The 20,758-nt window shown below is 50.5% G+C and overlaps 1 protein-coding gene across 16 annotated transcripts in view; it reads left to right on the top strand.

The window, feature by feature from the left end:
• Positions 1 to 20,758, top strand: part of NCOR2 (nuclear receptor corepressor 2) — a 257,821-nt gene that overhangs the window by 98,184 nt on the left and 138,879 nt on the right. For all 16 annotated transcript variants that reach the window (XM_049804508.1, XM_049804507.1, XM_049804498.1 and 13 more), the window contains one exon: positions 2,499 to 2,679. In XM_049804508.1, the coding sequence (XP_049660465.1) occupies positions 2,499 to 2,679 (181 nt within the window). The remainder of the gene's footprint in view (positions 1 to 2,498; positions 2,680 to 20,758) is intronic.

Genomic DNA, 20,758 nt, shown 5'->3' with positions numbered 1-20,758 from the left:
ATTTGCAGCCAGGACAGGCTGAGCGGGTTGTGTCAGGCAAAGTGATCTCGGGAGCGGCTGGAAATTCCAGTGGATAAAGTTAATAGCAGTTCCAATGGATGTGGAAATGGAAATAAAATAGCACCCTATAACACTGCAGCTGCTTTCCCTGGCATGGCCCCTGCCTTGCTGTAAGTAACTGCCTTTGTAAAGCCGAGTGTTGCTCTTATCTTAAAAATACATGTTTTTTTCTGAGCGTAGCAGTTGTGTCAGATGATTGGGTTCCTGACAACTGCAGAGGTCTCAGAGCTGTCCTGCGTCAATTAGCAGCTTCTTGGTAATATGGCCTTAAAAAAAAAGAAAAGTAAAAAAAAAAATATACATCTGATTTTTAATTGCCTCAGTACAGCAGAGCCTTGGTGTTGGAATATTTTAGCACCTGCCCAGCTCAACAGTTGCTTATTGTTCCTGGGTTTTACAGCAGAGCCCAAAATGTCGGCATGCAGCTGTGGGCAGGCAGGGTTTGCACGAGGGACTGGGACAAGCCAGCAGGAAACTTGAGAGGTGCCAGGAGATATTTCTGGTCTTGCTGAGAAAAGTTGAGGATCATTCAGTGTGAAAGTGTTTGCAGGTGAAGCGAGCTGTGAGCTTCAATGCCAAATTTAAGAGCTGTTCTGCTCTGAAAAGTTTGCTGCGCGAGCTGTGCATTTGCTCTTACGTAGGTTGGAGATTGGAGTGGCAAAGGCAGTGCCAGAGCCTCCCCGCTCTCCCATCCCCTTTTTGCTGGGGAGGAGGAAGAGGACGAGCCAGATTCTGTTTCTGTGTGTCAGCAGCAAAGCTGCTGCCCGAATCCCAGCACCAGCCACCTGTGCCAAACCCACAGCGGCAGAGTTTGGCGTGCGCATGTTTTGTGCCTGCTGCTGATGTTTAAATAAAAAAAAAAACAACACACACCGAGAAACCAACAAAAAAAAAATCTTTGTCTTGCTTCCTTGAAGCAGGGTTGAGTTTGCCACGCTGCTGCAGGGGAGGGCAGAGGGCTTTGCCTGAGGTGGTGCCCCCTGAGAAGGTGGCTTTCACTGGGGTTCCTCCTCAATCTGGATGCGGTCCAGAGCCGTTACAGCTGCTGGAAGACTCCTGCTGGCTTCAGAGCGCTCTGGATCCTTCCCTTTTTGTCATCCTCTCTGAGATATTTAATTAGCTAGGTAAAAATTAATGTCAGCAGTTGCAGTTTGTGGGTGGCGGCCAAATGATGCACAAGACCCCCTGTCTTTTATGCTTGCTCTTGGCAAAATGCATCCCCTCCCTTCCTCCCTTTCGAGTAGCTTCAAAGGCTTACTTTGTCAGTGTTTGGTAACTGGGGAGGATGCTTTACCGTGCAACTCGGGAGAACTTGAAAAGTCTTGTTTAAGGGGAAAAGAAAAAAAGTCCTGTTTTTTTTCCAAGCTGTGAATCTCCTGTGCTTCATTTTATTTTTATTTTTTTTAAGAGACTTCTGCCTGAAGTGTTAAAAACACACCCTTGGAGCTGCTGCAGCAAAGCTGATCCTTGGGCATAGTAAAAAGTTTAATGTATTTTTGTAGGATCCCTTTACAATTCTCACAAGAGAATCCTGCTAGGAAAAATAAAGCTACAGAAAAAGTTTTACATTTGTTTAAAAAAGCAAAACCAAACCGAATTTCCAGGTATTACCAACTGCATCATGTTTAACAGGTGAAAGATATTTGAGCCTGATGTGACTCATTGGTGCAGTTGCTATCACTGCATAATCCGCCTTTACACCTTGCCAGGTCTGTGTCAGAGACGTGCAACTACATGTGGCTGGTTTCTTTCTTCCCTCATCCTGGAAAAATAAATCCCTACTGTCTAGCCATGGAGGAGTATGCATTTTTTCCCCAGCATATGATCTTTGGTATTCCTATCGAAGATGCTAAATATAAACAGTGGTGCAGGTACCGTTGACTAAAGAAGCCAAATGCGGCAGAAGGGAGCTCCGCCTGCTCCGAGGGGCCACGGGGGGATTTATGGGCCAGTGTTGAGGATTTTCTGAGCTTTGGCTTTTTCTGGCCAGCCCGACCCACGTGGCATGACAGGGAAGGCTCAAACCTACAGCCTTGTTCACTTTGCCCTGGTGTAGGGACAGCCACCCACCTTGTGTGGTGGGACAGGAGATGACAGCGGGGCCCTCCAGGTGACACGACAGTGAGGAGAGGGATGGCAGGGTGGCCTGTTGGCCTTGGAGGGTGGCAGCGATGGTGCACCCCACGTGCCACTCCCCCAAGTGATGCCTGGTTCTGCCTGCGTGCACCGTGCCTAGCGACTGAGCTATGGAGCTGTGCATCCTGGGTCCGCAAAGACCTGAAGTGTCGGAGTCCAGGGCCGCCTGGCCTCCCTTCATGCTTCTTCTGGGAAATGGGCAGAAGTTGAGCCCTCTGTCCTCCTCAAGTGGCTTGCAGTTGTAGAGCAGCGGAAAGCACAGGTGGCTTGCTTTCTAAGGGCTCCTTTCTCTTTGTCCCCAGATCTCAGGAGTTGCACCTGAGAACCGAGGCGCATTCCTATCTCTCTGACCTGACCAAGCCGTCGGACTTGGAGTTCATTGAAACCAAGAGGCCGCGCCTGGATCTGCTGCAGGACCCCCTGATGCGGCACTCGCCTCTCCTGAACCAGAGCCAGCAGGGAGGGACAGAGGACCTCTCAAAGGTAAGGGAGCAATGGGCCGGGATGCTAGCTGGGTGTGGGGTCTGTGTTTTGGGATCTCCTTGGCTTGTGTAGAGCTACCTTTGAGGGTCTGAGCCGCTACTGAAATCAGTGTAGGTGGTGGCTCCTGATGCATCAAGCAGTGCTGGGTGGTGTTGGATGATATTCACCGAGATGGGGTGACCTCTTTGGGGAGACAGAAGCATACTGGCTTTCCCCATAACTGTTATAGTCATGGGCTTGCATTTACTGGGCTATTAGATGCACCAGAACAATTTGGATGCTCCTGTAGGCTTAATTAGGTATGGTCATGTCTGTTTTTTCTGGATACTGTGCCCTGATTTGATTTTTGCTTGACCTTTCTCGTTTATCACATCTCTTTATTTAATATTGGTGTTTGAAGGGTTTGAATCGGTTGCTGGTGGTTCTTTAATATAATCTTCCCCAGGAAAGCCTCCCTTGTCTTAGTCTCATTTAACAAAGCAAATTGTTTACTTGCGATTGTCCCCTCTGTGCATGTAATAAAGGTTGCAAAGAGAAATCCCTTGCTTGTGTGCCTATTTGGATTTACTTTTCATGCTCTGTTGGGGTAAATTGTATTTGATTTTTACCTCAAGCTTGGATGTGTTCCTGGTTGGCAGGAAAGTCTTGCTGGGTCAGCATGCTGGGGGCAGCTGACTTGCTCTGCTAATGCAAGCTCCAGTGCTGTGAGCGCTGAGGGTTAATGCAGCTGCAGGCTGGGCTTCAGAGATGTCTCAGCCCTTAGTGAAATGAGAAGTCACGTCCTTACCCAGGGTGATGGGGATGGTTTGCTCTATCACTATAGGAGCTGATTGAAATAACGTGCAGGCGAGAAAGCTCTTGCTTGGGAGTGCTGGGATATTCATACATCTCCTATGCATACAGTACTGGTGGGCCTTACGTGAGATCCCTCTGGCCTCTCTCAAGCGAGAAGGACATTTAACTTAGGGGTAGTTCAGACGCCAAGGGAGGCCTGGCTGGATCTCCTGGAGGAGGGGGCTGCAGCGACTGCCGATTAGGAATGGTGAGCTGATGCTGGAAGGGGTGGAGCAGCTCTTTTTTAAGAGCCACATTTGAAGTCTGAGACCATGAGAAAGGCACCAGCCACATCAGCTTGCTGTCCTTTAGCTCTTGATAGTGTGTTGCCTTGGAAAAGATGCTTCCGAGGTGCTGTGGCCCTTCTATGTGCTGTCTTTGCTGCTCCCTTTGAGATGTGTCTTAACAAGGTTATGCTGTGACCAGCCAGGATTCTGCTCTCCATGCCACCGAGACATGGTGGCTCTGCACTGTAGAGTATATTTGGGGCATGCTGGGTTGGGTGGCTGATGGGGAAAATAAACTGTTGGCCATGAAACAAAAAACATCCCTCTCCAAAGATGTGAGGAAACGAGGATGGCTTTTCTGTCTGCACATTATTTCCATCAGCAGTCCTGTTCTGCCTCTCACCAGAAAACCACGTGTTGTCTCAGCTATTTGTTTCTAATAGGCAAAGCTGCTCTTGAGGCATTAGTTGGTGAGTTCAGGGGCTGCATTTGCTTCTTGATCTGTGACACATTTCCAAGAATTACATGCATTTTATGGGGCTTAAAACATTTGTTAATGAAAGGGAGAGAGAGAGAGAGAGAGAGGGAAAGCTGTGAGATACAATTCAGCAAGACAAGATTATGCTTTTAGTGGAGCCATTTGTAATTTCAGATACTGGAAGGAAGAAAAAAATGTGGTGTCCCTGACTGGTGAGAGCCTAGGTGGAGCTGGGATTAGTTGCTCAAAACTAACATGGGCTGTTAGCAGAATGGGTTTGATGGAGCTTACTGCAAGGCTGGGATGATCTCAGCACAGTTCAAGCAGTTGGGAGCAGAAGGCAAGTCTGGGGTGTACGATCACCATTCTGACGTTATATCTGCCTTTTGCAGCTTGGGAAATTGGATTAATAGCAGTCTTTTGGCTTTATTCTTGAGCAGTCAGCCTCAGACTAGTCTATAAACTGCTTGTGGATATTAAAGTCATGGTAAAGCTCCCGCAGCTGATCTGTGCATCACCCTGAGCCTCAGTGTGTTCTGCGTGTGCTGGTCCAGAGGGAGTGCAAAGAGCTGAGACTGGTCTTTGGCCACAAGCTCTAGACACTTACACATCTGGGCTATTTACACATGTAAAACTGCTTCTTGCATCCATGCTAAGCCAGTTGAATTCGGCACTGGGCTCTGATGGTGTAAATCACCATCTAGAACAGCTGATAAAGACCTTCCTGAGAGGCTCTGTGCTGAGCTCCGTGACTGCTGTCAGCTCCTCTGCCTGGCTGATGTGACCTCCTAAACCAACATGTCACGATGCAGCCCGTCCTGGTGGCTGATTCCCACTCTGCTCCATCCCTGTGGAGACTGGCCCATGCTTCGCTTCTAGCAGCACCGTGATTTTCTTGCTTGCTCAGCATGTCCTCTGTTCTCAGGGGTTATTCTGCAAGCTTTCCTCCTTCCCTGCAAGCACTCCGCAAGGTGGGTGCAGAGCCAGAGGTCTCCGCACATCTGCAAGCTGTGCGTGGACCGGAGCGGTGGCACGCACGTGGTGGTAGGACGTGTGTCCCAGTGACCACAGCCAGAGAGAAATGTGCTGTTCCATCTGTGCTGCTGACTCAGTGCCTGACGAAGTCGTTCGATACTTTATCTAGGGCAGCTTTGCAGGCTGGGTGAGCTCTTCGGGTGAGATGCACCACGTGAGCCTGGTATTACTAAACACACTGGCAGTTGTTTAGACAGGGTATCCTAGGAGTTGTTCGCTTACCCCTTACCCCATTCCATGTTGTTGCAGTCACTGTGTGGCAAGGAGCTCAATTTACTCATCAGAGTAACAGCACTAGGACTGCTTTTCATGGTGATTTTGCAGATTCAGCTAATTTTTCACAGTAAAGAGCTCCACAATACCCTTGATAAAAAGAGTAGGAGTTTGGTTATACACCCTGGGTGCCAGCCTGACTGTCCCAAGGGTCATAATGAATGCAGCAGCAGTGGATGTTGCTCTCAGGCAGTGGATACCTGTTGGTCTCTGCTGATTTCAGAGCAGTGGTGGAGCTGAGACGCAGAATCAGGTCTGTGATGGGGTGTGAGTTTAGCATGTCCCTGATAACTACTGGTTACGTAGGATTTGCCAACCTTCAGCCCAGGGGAGAGAAGTTAACACCATTCCTGCACATTTCCAAGGCCTTTGTTTTGGGCCATGATCTGTGCTCCGAACGCAGATGAAGTAATTGGTGTGGCAAATGCTGATTACAGGTTCCAGAGTTTTTTTCCCCCAAAGAGAAGTGGATCTCTTAGGTGTTTTATTCCTCTCCTACCTCTCCCAAATGTGGGGTAAGCTGGGCCCCTTTACCCTCTTCAGGATCACTGCAGCTTTACTCCAAGCAAGGCTTAGTTTGTAAGGAGAAGGTAATGTCTTCTATTAGATCAGTGTGTTATATCTGGTGAAAACAGACATGCTTTTGGGCAGCGTGCCTTTCAAAAGCAGCAGCTTTACAGCTAAATCTCAGTTGGTCTAGTAAAAGATATTACCTTTCCTTATGAACCTTGTATTGCTCATATCCTCGAACACTGGTGTTTCTTTTCAAGCCGGGGAGCAGAAGGTTGTTTTCATGCCTGCTTTCCCCCACTTCAGCATCTTTTTCCCTGCAAGAGGGATTGCTGTCATGTTGCTGCAGTGCCGTAGTCCTGGGCTCCTGCCGCTGGATGTGGCCAGGAGGTGAGCTCAGGCTCCGGGGGGAGAAATGAAATCTCCCTGTGCCCTCTGTGCCAGCGTGGGCTGTCGCTGCCTCCAAGAAGGTGCTCCCTTGAGCTGGCTGAGAATAACCAGGCAAAACTAAAGCAGGACTGTTTTTTCAATCACTGCAAGCCTAGATGTGAGATTCTCTGGAAGAGCTGCCGTGATGCAGATTTGCTGGGCGTGCTCTTGGCAGAGATGCAGGAGCTGGTTCCCAGGACCCTCGGTGGCTTCTGCTTTCTTTCCGATAGAGAAAGTCACGGACCTCCATCACGTAACAGCAGATAGGAGTAAAACAGACAGCTCCAGAGCAGGCCAGTAATGTATCTGCATGATCCCCTGTCTCTGCGCATACGTGCGCAGCTGGTGCTGCGTGCGATCCTGCCCCGTAGGGACGGCGAGCGTGGCGCGTCTGGTCCAGCAGCGCCTGCTTTCCCCTCTCCAGAGCTGGAGGTTAGTCCTGTCTCTCCCCTTCCATCTCTTATTCCCGTTGTGCTTCCACTTGTTCTTCTTCCCATTTCTGAGACTGCTTTTCCACCACGTATGTGGTTTGCTGCTCCTTCCTATAGGATGTGAGTCAGTCGTGCTCTGCATTTAGTCCCCTTGCAAGGGCTGGCTGGCTGCACTTACGCGTAGCCTATTGCTCTAGCAGGAATACGCTTACGGGGAGCCATGTAGTCCCACGGGTACGGGGCTGGGTGGAGGCTTAAGAAACCTGAACCTTGCTGCCATCTGCCCTGGCAGGCCGCTGGTCACCGGGTAAGTCTCTTCCCCTTTCTGTATCTCAGATTTCCCCATCTGTACAAGGGACAATGCCACTTCCCTCTTTTGTAAAATAATTAACAACTATTGATGGAAGAAGGCTATTAAGAAGCCATGTGTTGTTAGGACTTGGACTCCGCTTTACATTGTTGAAGGGTTTTAATATCTTCCCTTTCTGCATGAGTGTTTTTGTTGTGCTCTGGACTAAAAAATGGAATAGAAAAGGGAAGGGGGGAATCTTAGAAAAGGCAGCACCAAGGCCGGGAAATATGTATGGCAAAGCAGAAATTAGGGCAAAGGGTATTTTGCTTTGATGCACGTTAATGTAGCTTTAAAAGCAATTAATTGAAAAAGAAGGAATTAACACGTTTAAAATGCCTTTTTAATGATGCATTGAAGCCAGCAGCGTACATGCCAAATTTCGTACTGGCTGCCCGTTCCAGAGCCCAATTTGCAATAAACTCCTGGAAAACAGGCTGTGGGATGGAAAGGCTCTTGGCTAGCCTGCTAACCCCTGCCCTGGCCGCAGGCTGGCAGAGCACCGAGGACAACCGAAAGGCCTTTCGGGAGCTCTGCTTCCTCCTCGCCGCACGGGCCGGTGCCTTGGCAGCACTTTTCACTGGTACCTGCTCCATCCCTTGCCGAATGTGCCAGGGGAGGCTGTGGACTCCGGCAGCAGAGTTTGCCCCAGTATGGGGAGGGATGCTCAGAGGGGCAGTGCCACAGCTTCCAGTGCAGATAGCTGGGCTGGCCGGCTGGTACATCACCAGTCGTGTTTTTGCTCTGGGGCTTTGTTATGGGAACATTGATCTGTTGCTGGGATTAACCTCTCAGAGTTTCCAGTGGGTTGGTCTCACAGTTATTAATGAAACTGGCTGGAACTTGTGTTGACCTTGGCAGAAGCCCCAGTTGGCTTGGAGGTAACTGGCAAAAGCATAATCTCTAATTGAGTAATCCAGTGCTGGGGGAAGGGAGCAGAGGGGGTGGAAACGCAGCAGTGCTTTGAACTGGGAGAGCCACAGCGCTCCGACGGGATGCGTGGGAGTGGAGCACTCAGAAAGGCGCTGAGCACGGTGGCTGCCGAGGGAATTAGCAAGCGAAAGCGAGGCGGCATCTCGGTTCCTGCACCCCAGGCTTCCTCTTGTAGAAACCAGCCCTGAATTCCAGCGCCTCCCTGTGATTTATTGCCGTGGAACAATAGCGCAGAGGGGCTGGAGAACGAAATGAAGCTGCGAGCGTCGGCCGTCCCTGGGCGCGTGTCCTCCCGTAGCCTCGGAGTCTGCGGTTGTGGATCACGCTGGGCTCTCCTTTCCCCACCGGAGGTTGTTTTTCACTTGGGGAAAAAGAGCTCTGGACTCGTTACTGGGGCTTTTGATGAACGTCTGCAAGCAGGGACCCAGCGACAGCGCAGGGCTGTCCTCCTTGGCTGTGCACCTCTGTTGCAGGAGAGTGAGCTGTTTCCTTGGCCAGCTGTGGCTGTGCCCACATCTGGTGGGGAGGGGATAGCTGCCAGTGAGCCCCGCGGGATTGCCCAGGCAAGAGGGATCCTGTGGAGCTGCGGTAGCGCTGATAGAGAGGAGACACGCCGATGCTGCCAGCACCCTGCCACTCACTTCAGGTTATCCAAAACCCAAGTGAGATGCAGAGTTCTGTGCCAGACCATGGCTTGATCAGCCCTGTGAAATGCCTCAAACGACTTGCCACGAGAAGAATAATAATTCTTACGCTGTGGAAGGTGAAATGCCTCAGACATCTTGCCACAAGAAGAATAGTTCTCACCCTAAGGACTGCAGGGTGCTTGATGCAAAGCCTGCGCATGCTGCATGGCTTCCCAACAGCTTCTTGGAGGAGCACACTTCTATGGAAGTGGCTCTAACCTCAGGTCTCAGCAACAAAATAAAATAATTTTAGAGGATACAAACGTACCTATGTCTTCCCTGCTTTCATCCTCCTTTCCCTGCAGAGAACAGCATTTCTTATTAACTCTCCTTGCAGCCGCCTTGGCCGGGAGGCAAGCTGGGTTTTCCCTGTGGTCCTGAGGCTGGTGGTGCAGTTGGGCACCCATCAGGGGTGAGTGGTGTGGGGTTGTTGAGTTCAGCAGCTGTAGGAGGATCCTCCTGCAACGTGTTCGACATCCACCCATCTGCTGTGCAGTTGCTCACGCTGTCGACTTGTGCCTGATAAAAATCTGCCTGCAAAAATGATTTGGTGGGGGAGGGAGGGGGGAGGGGGACTTTGCGTTAGGGCAGCAATGATTCAAGGCTATTTCTGGGAAGATGAGGGAGATGTTGGCATTCTCTGTCATTCCAAACATATTTAAAAGCTGAAATATTTGCATTGTTCACATTGTCACAGTGCAAACACTTCTGGCTGGATTTCTCCCTTCCCCTCCTTTCCTCCCTGCTCTGTGAAGATCATTTCCAAATCACAGGAGGATGAGTGTGAGTGTGTTGACCCCTGCTCACCTGCATGTGAACATATACACCTTTGGGAGTGCGTGTCTGCTTTGTGCAAGCAGTCTGGCCCTCGCGGCATGCCTAGGAATTCGTTGCATCGCCTGCTGCATAGCGGCCGTGCGAGGATGGCTGCGAGGGCTTGTCAGCAGCCTGTGCCGTGCACCAGCTTGGGACAGGGAGCCAAAGGAACAAACAACTGGAGGAGTGTTGTATCTGGAATGGGATGCTCTGCCCCATGCATGGGCTCGTGCTGGTTTCATTTGAAAACCAGACGCTGTTAGGCGTTGCGAAATGTTCGGCTCCTCCAGCTGGCCCTGGGGTGGCGGGGTAAAGGGAAGGAGCGCTGTGATTGACAAGACAACTGATTTTATTCCATTTTTCAGCTGAAGTTCCTATGGCCAGAGAACTGAACTATGGTCTGAGAGACCTGGGCATGGCAGGGAAAGCCCTCATGGGCTGCGGAAACGCTCTGGAGGCGGGATGTAAAAACTGAGTTTGACCTTCCCCGAGACCCTGCCCCAGCTGCTCCAAGTCCGCAGCGTTCCCCGAGCAGTGGAGAGCATGGCCGAGGCTCAGTATGGCTGGAAAACCAACGGGTGAACTGATGGTGCCTCAAGCGCAGGTTGTTGTTACGCGCTTCTTCAGCTCGTTTGTGGTGATCGACATCCAAAACAACCTTTTAAATTGCCTTTCAAGCCGTAGCAGTGGAGAAGGGCGGCATGATAAGGCTGGCTGCTTCTCGGGAGCCTGCTTCATCATTTACATAATTGGACTTTTCTGTTCCATTCAGTCAATATTACAAGGCTCGCGCAGTGCGACATCTCACCTGATCTGCTTGAGGGAAAGAAAGTCCCTTGACTTTGTGTGCCTCACCTCTGTAATTGGAAGAAATATTGCCATTTTTTTCTGCTTGCAACAAGGCGGCGTTGAGAGCTGGGTGTGCTGTGTGGATTCATGGAGATTTTTCTTCTCCATCTTTGCAGTGTTTTTACACGTTATCTATTTTTTCTTTAATAGCAATGATTCTTACGTGCCCTGTTATGTCCTGGAAATACAGGAGAGCAAAGCTAGTTTGCTACTTAACTTTGTCAGTCCTCGGGTGGGACTTAGGAAATGGGGTTGGTGTGGCAGGAACCGGCACCAGACTCCCATGTATTGCTTCAAAGCACAGGAATGGTGCCGGGTGAGGAGGGCTGTGCCGGTCACTGCTGCTGTCTACCTGCGGTCAATGTTTTTGCACATTTGTGGTAAAAAAGAAATGCCCACCTGGAATATATTTCCAGGGAAGAATTCAGTCCTGGTACCAAAAGTCCTGGCTATATTCTTCTCTCCCTGCAGTTTCAATCTGATCTGGGTTTCTTCTCTTCCCCTCATCTTCTGGGAGGGGTGTAGGTGCTGCCGGGCACGGAGCATTGCTCTGGCTTTTGCCGGAGCCAGGCATGCTCTGGGACAGGGTATGTGGTTCTTCCCGCTTTCACGTCATCTGGCTGGTCAGTGCAGGTGACAAAGCAGCAGGAGGTTGTTACCGACTCGCAAGCACGTATGTCTTCTCACAGGTAAACTCGGCCTCCCTCCTTCTTCGGCATCCCTGCACGCCCCTCCTTGCCCAGGGTCTGCCTGGGGAGGACGAGGGGTTTGGTGGGAGCAGCTTGGCTGTCTTCTCCGTGAGCATACAGCACCGAGCACGTTTTTGGTGCTGTACTTTTTCATGATTATGAAATGCAGCCCATCCACAGTTCTGACTCGCGCAACAAGAGCCAGTGAGTTGTGACACCGATCAGATTAATTTTGCGTGCTGTGTTTTGAGGAGGAGGGTATTTCTCATGCTAAAGCCTTCCTTCCCAGCGCTGGGTGGAAAGCCGTGGAGGAGATGCAACAGCAATCGATGGTGTTTGCTTGCTGCTGCTGGAGGGGATGGAGTGGAGGAGTGATTTCAGAGATGGATTTGGCAGAGACGAGTTGCTGCTCTTTGTGCCTGTGGTGATGGAGCTGTAATAACATATTGAACATGGCAACAGCCCTTGCTAAAGCTCCGTGACTTCACGTCCGTGCTTCGTGGAGCCTCATCTCTTTAACAACACCCTTAGCATCGATAACAAGAGAAGAGCTGTTGAGTGCCAAAGGGGCTAGTTATAATCGCTCGCTGAAAACCTCCTTTCTTTTTGGACCCAAACCTGCTTTTTAAACGTGAAAACTCTTTGGCTGTGTTTTAGGCAGAGAACGTTCAGAGGTTTTTCTGGCTTGTTCCACCACGAAATGCTCTGCAGCTTTGCGCTGCATGGGGGGGCCGAGGGGCAATGGACACTGGTGTGCGTCAGGAATGCTGGCTGCGTACTCAGCAAGTGGAGAGGGGTTGTTTTAGGACAAGCTGACAGGCCCTTGGCTTGTTCTGCTGCTCTCGAAAAATGTAATTCTAATTCTTGGCACCTTTTTCCAGGAGGCTAAGGAGCAAGAGTGTGGCGGAGCCTGCTCCCTCTGCCCTTGGAAATAGGCTGTTACCCAACGGCAGAGCTGGCTTGGGGTGGGAGCGATGTGCGCTGTCCTACCCCCAGTTTGGTGAATCAGAAGCAGAAATTAGTGAGGGAGAAGCAGCGTGGGCTGAAATGACCTGAACCACCTCGTCGCAGTCCTGGCCTAGATCTAGTTACTCTTTGGTCATCTTAGTGCTCTGACCAAGCATCTTCTGCATGTGCCAATGTTCAGCCCAGCTTCTGCTTGCCTTCATCCCGGCCAAAGACTGGCAGCCCCTTTAATCCTGCACCCAGTACCTTTCCGTGTGAGATGCAGGGAAAGAGCGCAGCCCTGTCCTCTGGCAGTGCCAAGCAGCAGAGGAGATGGGCAGCAGACGTGGGGTTGCTCAGCGCGTGGTGCCTCTGCTGCGTCCCGAGGGGTTCCCCCCGGGGCTGCGGAGCTCGCAGCACCCTGCTTCAGCGTACATCGGCAGCGGGTTTCTCTGCTGTCTTGGCACTTTATCACCTCCTCTGCCTGCATGGTAATGCTTCCTAGGCTTGCCCTGGAACTCTGATCGCTGCCCTGAGAAGGGACGTGGCTGATTTCTCTCCTCCCTGTGATTGTTTCTGCCTTCTGATCTCTGCTTTGGATGCTGTCGTTCCCATGGCTGGTTAAGAAAGAACCATTGCCTAGCTCAAATCAAGCCGTCGCATGTGGTTACGCGACCAAACCAAGCGCAGGCTTTTATTTCAGGTTGTTTTTCAGGTCTGCGTTATTTTATCTCGTGCCAGCTATCACAGGTATGACGTAGAGCAGATTGCCCCCAGCGCCTCGTGTGTTTCTGCCTCAGCAGCAGGCAGAGCGGCAGATGTAAACACAGGAACATTACGGTCTTTCAAACAGCTTAGTAAAAGCTACTAAAGAATAGGCAGGTATGTGTATATAAATATATAGCGTGCATTATATTAACGGCTTTCAATATATTTGGAGAGGGATTTGTAAATTCATGCATCCATGAATGTTTCATATGTATGCTTTTTCACAGGTTTTTAAGTAATTGAAAAGCCTACTTTTATATATATATATTACACACACACACAATATATATGTACGCTGCCTCATATACTTGTAAGCTGTTTTTTTCAAAGGCTTCTAGATGTGCAGTTCAGTGATCCTGCCATCAGCAGCCACACGGAGAAAGGCTTACAGTCTCGAGCAAAGCTAAATATTGATTTGAGTCAATCTGGGTGCACTTGGAGACATCACTAGTGTTCATGAATACAGCATAATCGCTGATTGGAGTGGGGAAATTTCATCATAAAGGCCCCAAAAGGGAGGTTTATTATTGCTTTCTTCCAAATGCCTGAATTTTATTAGCTTCAGTCATTCTTGGCAGGGCAGTGGAATGGGATTTTATAGTTAGCAAAGGAAAAGTAAACACAGTAATCATTTCACAGCCCTGTGCCTGCCAAACCAAGATGGAAATTCCAGCCTTGGTGGGAAGCTGCTGCTTTGCTAACAGATAATAACAAATTCACTGTGGGCTTATTCTTGCTATGGGAGCTGAGATGTTCAGGGTTTTTTCCTGTAACATCCTGGCCTGGAGAGACAGGGGTGCTTCATGCTTTTCTGCAGGAACAGCCTGGGCAGAGGTTTGCAGTTTGAGTGACTCCCACAGCCGTTCGCAATTAGAAATGGTGCTTCTGCCCTGAGCCTTCGGGAGCTGCTTTATCCTGCACTCTTGTTGGTATTTGGTCTTTCCTTGGTCAGTCTTGCTCTCATCGTGGAGCTGAGTGGTGCTCGAGGAGTGTCGCGCTTGAGACGCTGTAATGGTTTCTGCACCCTGAGACTGTATCTACCTGCTGACTGGGCACAAAAAAATATTATGGCAAAAAACCTCTCCAGACAAATCCAAAACTCTTGTGAAAGGTTTGTTTTGCATGTTTTTCTGGGCTTGTCGAGGCAGAGGGCTGGACCGATGGCTCACGCCTGGACCAGCACCCGCCTGCGTTTCCTGCTGCTGGGGGACGTTATTTCCTCCCACCTTCCTGCCTCGCTGGCCGTCGGGATGGCGGTGGGGATGGCCGGCGCTGCTGCCCCCCCCGCCTGCCACCCCTGGGGCTCAGGATGCGGCCTCCCGACGGAAAAGCAGGCGGAGCAGCAAAGGAAATGGCTACTCAAACAAGCGGCGAATGTCGAGGCACCCCCTTCCACGTGTCTGCACAATTATTAGAACAATAAACCATTGAACGCAGCCGGCGGCGGGCTCTGATTGATGGTGCAGCTGACGGTTGCTTTGCACCACCCCTGCTCCCCTGTCAGCACGTATCCTGCGCGCGGCGGCCTGCCTTGCTCGGTGCTACACCCGCCTCTCACAATGCACAGAGATGCCTGCAAGCAGCCGGGGCCGTGCCCCGTATTCCCGCGTGTGTCCTGCCTGCTGTAGCACTTGCTGCTTGTGGGGTGCTTGGGACCGTGGCTGGTGTATACGTTTTGCGTGTCCGGGGGGGCTGCCAGGCTGCTGGTGGGTGCCTCGGGCAGTGGAGGTGCAGGCGGAGGTGTTGTCCCCACCATGTCCCACGCACGTGTTGGGGATGGAGCTTTGCAGCGTGCAGGGCCAGCACCCGCTTAAAGGGAAGATGCCAAAACGAAGTGGCAGTTAAACAGGCTTCAGTGGTGTGTTGGGGACAGATGAGGCTACTAAAAGCTTCATTAAAGGCCAAGATAAGCTGTTTCAAGGGAAGGGCTTCCCCTCCCCGTTCTTTACATTCGTTAAAAATTTTTCAAAAGCGTCTAAGCAGCCTTGTTTCACGCTTAAACAAGTTTTCGAGTGCAGCCATCTCAAAATGGAAGTCGGATTGGCTTAGATTCCTGATGAAATAGTTGCTTGGGTTTTTTTTGTCTCAGCCAGTGAAGTTCACAGGTCAGATTCACCAGTGACCCCTGTCTGCTTCTAGACCGCTCAGTTGAGATCACATGTGCATGTGTACTGAGATGTTCCGGTAGAAGTAAAGAGACTTTACTGATAAAAATTGAACTTTTGGGAACTTACTAGATTCTGGGGGCGGGGGAAGTCTTTGGAGTATTGCCATTAAGTCCAGTTTTCTTGTAGTCTTAGAATTTCTGGTTTTTACAGATGAGAGGTATTTTATGTGCTGCTTTAGATACCTGAGACCACAGCTAGAATGAACCTATACATTGAGCAACCCTAAAGAAATTAGAGCAATGAAGTGGTGGCGTGCAGTTGGCGAGGGCAGCATGGTGGATTGCTGTAGGAGCAGTAACTTCTGTTTTTCCAGTTGACGCTAGTTGGAAGAGGAGCTGCTGGGAGTGAGCAGGAGTTTGGTGCTGGGACCTGTCAACCTATGCACGATGTGCTGGGAGTCCCCAGGGCAGTTGTTGGTGATCCTGGCTTGGTGCAATGGCTCTTGCATGTAAGGGGAGGTTTGGGTTGGTCCCACAACGCCCCTCGGCCACTGCTCAAACTGTCTCAGGTCTTACTTGCGTTTCCTTTTTCCATCAGTCAAGCTCCTTCTCAGTAGGCAGCTCAACCTCTGTGATTCGGGGAAAAAGTAATTTGGGTGATGGTTGTGCAGGGAGAACAGAGGGAGGGAGCGCGAGCAGCCTCTAGGTAGATCTTACTTGTGGCCGTGGTTAAATAGAGCTGTCTTCATTCATTCTTTTCCCTCGCCTCTAAACCTGATGACCCTTCAAGTTGACTTCCTGATATTAATACCGTGTGCCGGTCCTGATTAACTCCCTGACAAATCCCCTCTCGACAGGGCCGCCGGGGTGCTGCCCTGAATGGACCCCCCGTTTGGATTTGCATAGCTGAGGAGTCTCTGCTCGTTCTTCTGCCTCCTTCCTCCTCCCCGGCAGTAGGAGGAAATTTAAATGTTTCTGAAGAGCGACATTTCCATTTCAAAAGCTGTTCGCTCAAGTGCGTCTGGAGTGGGATTTCTCTCCCCCCCACTCTTCTCTGAATGGGAGCTTTAGAAGTCTCATTTCCTCTGCTTGATAACACCAGGCTGAGAAGGGCTTTTGTCTTTTCATTTCCCCTCAATTTTTTATTTTTAAATAAGTGAGGTTTTTTAGAAGCTGCCGTGGTGGATTTTCCCTCCCCTGTGTTTGTCCGTGTGCTGGAGGACGCACCTGGTGTCACCCAGTGAATGAGCTGTGGAGGTTCCTGGGGTGCAGGGCAGGACCCGTTCCCCGCCTGGGATGGACTGGCCTGGACTGGGCAGGGGGGGTCCTGCTGCCCTGCCCTCGCCACGCCGGCACCAACCCGGGCGCAACTTTCCAGTCGCCAAGCTGAGGCTCCTGCAAGCAGAGGAGGAGGTTCACTGGGCACATCCGAGATGCGGAGCAATGCCCTGCTTTTTCCCAGCCATCCTGAGCAGGGGCTTGCGTGTACCAGTGCCCGCGGACAGTGGTGGGTGTTGGGTGGTGCTGAGCCTGGCTCAGGATCTGGCCCTGTGTTTGTAACACAGGACACTGCAGTATCTTTAATCATGCTGACTTGTTGCCCACCTGCTTTTTGACTGGTGTAGCTGTGCCAGTTGGGGTGAAATTTTGTTTTTTAACGCCGTGCTTAGCGGAGGGCAGATAAAAGCGAATGCGGTTGCCTGCCTCCCACTTCTGCAGGACTAACGTGTGCTGATGCAGGCACTGTCACACTTGTGTGATGGCATTCATGTGGTTGTTTGAGTATTGTACTAGTACAAAAGTAGGGATTTTTTTTCTGCAGAGGCCTTTTTTACAAAAGGCAAACTCCATCATGCTTTTAGAGTGGCATCTAGGGCTTGAGGGCTTTCTACCTTCTTGAGAACTAGCTGGAATTTGGTAGGGACTATTCCAGCATCCGCAATTCAGGGGGAATACACTTGCTGGGATTAACATGGACCTTAATGCTACGTCTCTGTGTGGTTGCTGTGCTGGAAAGATTGGGACCTTGCTTTACTGCATGTGGCAGTTGAAAGAGGATGGGTGGTGTTGCAAAAAAAAAAAAAAAAAAAAAAAAAGGCGCGAGGCTAAAACTTTCACGGAGTAAGTGTTACGTTCCGCTGAGTTTTGTTGGGTTTGGTGACAGGGTGCTTCCCAGGCTACTGGAGGAGGTTTGGGAGTTGTGCTCCGACTGCCTGCACTCCCAGCTAGGGGACCCCTCTTGCCTCCCTGGGGGTCTCCCTAAAGAAACTCCCTGAGCAGCAGCCACGGGGAGAACTACAAAAACAGGAGAGGGTGATGGTCGCACGAGGCCGTGTCACTGTGTCCCACGTTTCCCTGGAAGTCTGTGGCAATTATTCAGAGGTACCTGTGAAAGCTGCCTGAAGTCAGCTGGTTCCAGGGAAGGCAGGTGTGGTTTGATCCCCAGCAAACCAACTCCTTTGCTGGGAGGAGCGGTGGCCGGCTCTGCAATGAGCTCCCCCGTTACCTTTAAAATCTGGTTCTGCAAAGCCAGGAGGTGCTAACCCCACTGCCCTGGCTGAGCGCCAAATTGGGCAATTAAAAATTTGCCTCCCTGCCTTTGCACTTAATGTAATCAGAGGCATTTTTCACAGTTCGCTCCTTTTTAAGAGACATCACATAAGCGCTTGTGTCCCTCGTATTTTGTTCGCGCACCTCCTGAGCATTTCGGTGAGCTCGGGGAGGCCCCCTCCTTTTGGCCTCTGTAAACCCAAGGGATGTCTTAGTCGCTCGAGTCGCGGTTTTGAATATCCTGACGCAGGATTGTGACATGCTCTTAAACTGATGGGTTATGTGCCTGGTGCCTTTTTCGTGCAAACCTTTGCCTCCCCAGTGCTGTAATTTCGTGGTTGTTTTCCGTCGCCGTAAGCCAGTGCCGTTCCCCGAAGAAGCGGTTTTGCTCTTCAAACCGAGACACCGATGCTTTCCTCCTGGCTCCAGCCGTAGGGTGAGCCGGGTCCCTGCCGCAGCGCGGGAGGTGGCTTGCGAGCGGGACGCGCCTGGCAGGCACTGCCGCCGGCCTCCTGCGCCCGGGCTCTGCCAGGGCTGGCAGAGGGGAGGCTGCGAGGGGCTCCTCTGCCTGCTTGTCTTCCAGGTTAGTGGAAGCCCTGCTCGGTTAAACAAATGGGTTTGAGTTTGCAAGGGGGATATGGGGATTTAGGGCTGAGGTGGTGTGTTACAGGGACGATGATGTTCTCAGCAGCACGTCATTTTGGGCAACGACCGCACAGGTGAAGTGATGCTGTGGGCGGACAAATTCTTGAAAGAACATTGAAGTTGCAAATGGAGGAGTGGAAGAGCTTGCCGCTCTACGGGCTACCCTGACAACCTTAACTTGTCCTCCCTCTTATTTGCCGAAAGCATTGGGACATCGTCTTTGCTTTACGTGACCCTCCATTCAGTGCCCAGGATGGCCTCCACCTTGTGCCGAGCGGGTCGCTGGCTGCTTCACTTCATCTTTATCTTTTGGTGGGTGGTCTCAGGCTTTACCTGCTGTCCAAACCACAACTCCTGCAGTTATTCACAGCTCTTTTAGGGCACTTGTTGCTGTTGGCCTGGAGCGCTCCGCACGTGCCAGGAAGGTCCTTCCAGCTCAGCCCTTTCCTTCCCTTTGCAGGAGTATAGGCAGAGTGCGATACCTGACCTGGAGCTACCCAGGACCCCACTCCACTTGCTTGGTTCAAAGTCATTTGCCTATGCAAGCACCAAAATGAGATTTTTTGTATTTTTATTTTTTTTTACTTGGTTACTTTTTCAGAGTTAACAAAAGACAAATCACTGGCAGAGAGCAGTCTTGCCAGATGTATCAACTGCACCGATGATGCCCAAAGAAAAGGTTCCCAGAATCTTTCTGAACGTTGCAGAAAGGCGTATTTTCCTGTAAACTTGTTCTTGGAAGCGGCAGACTTGTTTTGGCTGAAATTTACTATTTAGGGGAAAAAAGAAAGCCTAAAAATGCCTGAAGCGAATATTCAGGATGGAAAATTTCAGTCCAGACAGTTAATGTTTTAACAAACTTAGGGTCAACTGAAAATCCAGCAATGCAGAATAGGCAATGTTGGGCAATTCTTAATGAGAGGTGGAGCAATTAGCTCCTCTTTGTAATGAGTAGACGGGTAGGTGAGAATTCATCACTCCTGTGAAGTCAGTAGGGAACGTATGCATTCAATGCAATTATTATCCACTAATGGGGAAACGCAAAAAGGTAATGAAAGGCACAACATCCATTTGTCTGTATAATGCCTTAGGCTTCGGTGGGAGTTTGCTCGAGTAAGGTTTTCCAGATTTGACCCATTATTCTAGGCTGCCTCTGAGTCCATAAGCCGTGTTTGCTGCCGCTTCTGTAATATCCTGCGATCCTGAGGTCCAGAGACAGCATCTGTTAAGGATAAGCACTGTGGAACGGCTTTTTTGAGCACAAGCAAGTTTTGCAAGACCAGATACTAGGCTTTGGTTAGTGCATTTAACTGTAACACTCGCTGGCGAGGTTTTACCACCCTCGTAAATCTGCTGGTGGGGGTGGGGAGGGAGGGTCAGCATTTGGTACTGGTTTTGCAATTAAATTGCTTCAAGCTGTTGAAACATTGGGGAAGTTTTTTGACCTACTTTCGTGCAAGCTTAGAAATTGTTGGGATATTTTCTGCCCTGGCTGTGTGGAATTCAGCTGGATTACAGGGGAAAGGAATTTCATAGGCCTTCTCATAAAGTCACAGATTTATTTAAAAAAAAATTAAATTAAAAGATCAGCTGTGTCTTCAGACAGCTCCTTAGTTTCCAGTTTCATGAATTCCCATGAGAGCACGTACTGGGCGGCATCCAGTGAAAGCAATCCCTGTTTTTCTCGTCTCCCCTGCTGCACGTGCCATGGAGCGTGGGGATGGAGGAAAGATGTGGGTGATGCCTTGGTCCCACACGTGGCATCAGCACTTGTTAACCTTGCACGGGAATGCCCGTGTGCTCACAGCTGGTGAACAACACCATAGGTGCTCCTTGGAGTCATGCTGCATACACCAACATGCACACCCACATCCCGCTTCGGCAGCTCTTTGAACGGCTGTGGGGATGCAGCCCAGCTGAGAGCCAGCAGTATTTAAGAATTAAAACCCCGTTTGAAAGGTTGGGCTGCTGAAAGAGCCATTAGTGCAGCAGATGGTCACGAACAAAAGAATTGCAATAACACGATGTATTTTTCACTGCTCAGGCTCTCTGACTTCTTACTTGCACGTCTCCCTAGGGAAACGAGATGTTAGTTTTCAGCCCCTTTGACTTTTTTGCCCCATCAGTGCTGTCATCTCGGGGCTGCTGTTATGCCAGAATGTGTTGGACACTTTTCCAATTAAAAAAATAAAATAAAATATCCTTTGGTCTGTATTTGGCCCATTTAAGAGTTTTATATGCGTGTTTTTACCTTAAAACCTGATGGACGGAGGTGTGGGGTGTTGGCTCTCCTGCTTGGTTTTCGTCCCAGGGTGTGTGGGAAAGCCCCGGGGCTCTGCGTCTGCTGGGGTGTGCGATGCTGCTCAGCCGCGGGCTCCTGGATGGGGAGAACAAGCTGCCGTCTCTGCTGTGTGCACAGCCTCACACGGACGGGGGTTTGGGGCTGGTGTTAGTTGGTATTCAGCGATGTTCAGTAGCTCTGTGCTGCCATGAGGGGCTTGGGTGATGGAGGCATCCTTGCAGGC

This window comes from Accipiter gentilis, chromosome 7 (genome assembly GCF_929443795.1).
Source record: "Accipiter gentilis chromosome 7, bAccGen1.1, whole genome shotgun sequence".
Taxonomy (NCBI): Eukaryota; Metazoa; Chordata; class Aves; order Accipitriformes; family Accipitridae; genus Astur; species Astur gentilis.
This window is presented reverse-complemented; position numbering and strand designations above follow the sequence as displayed.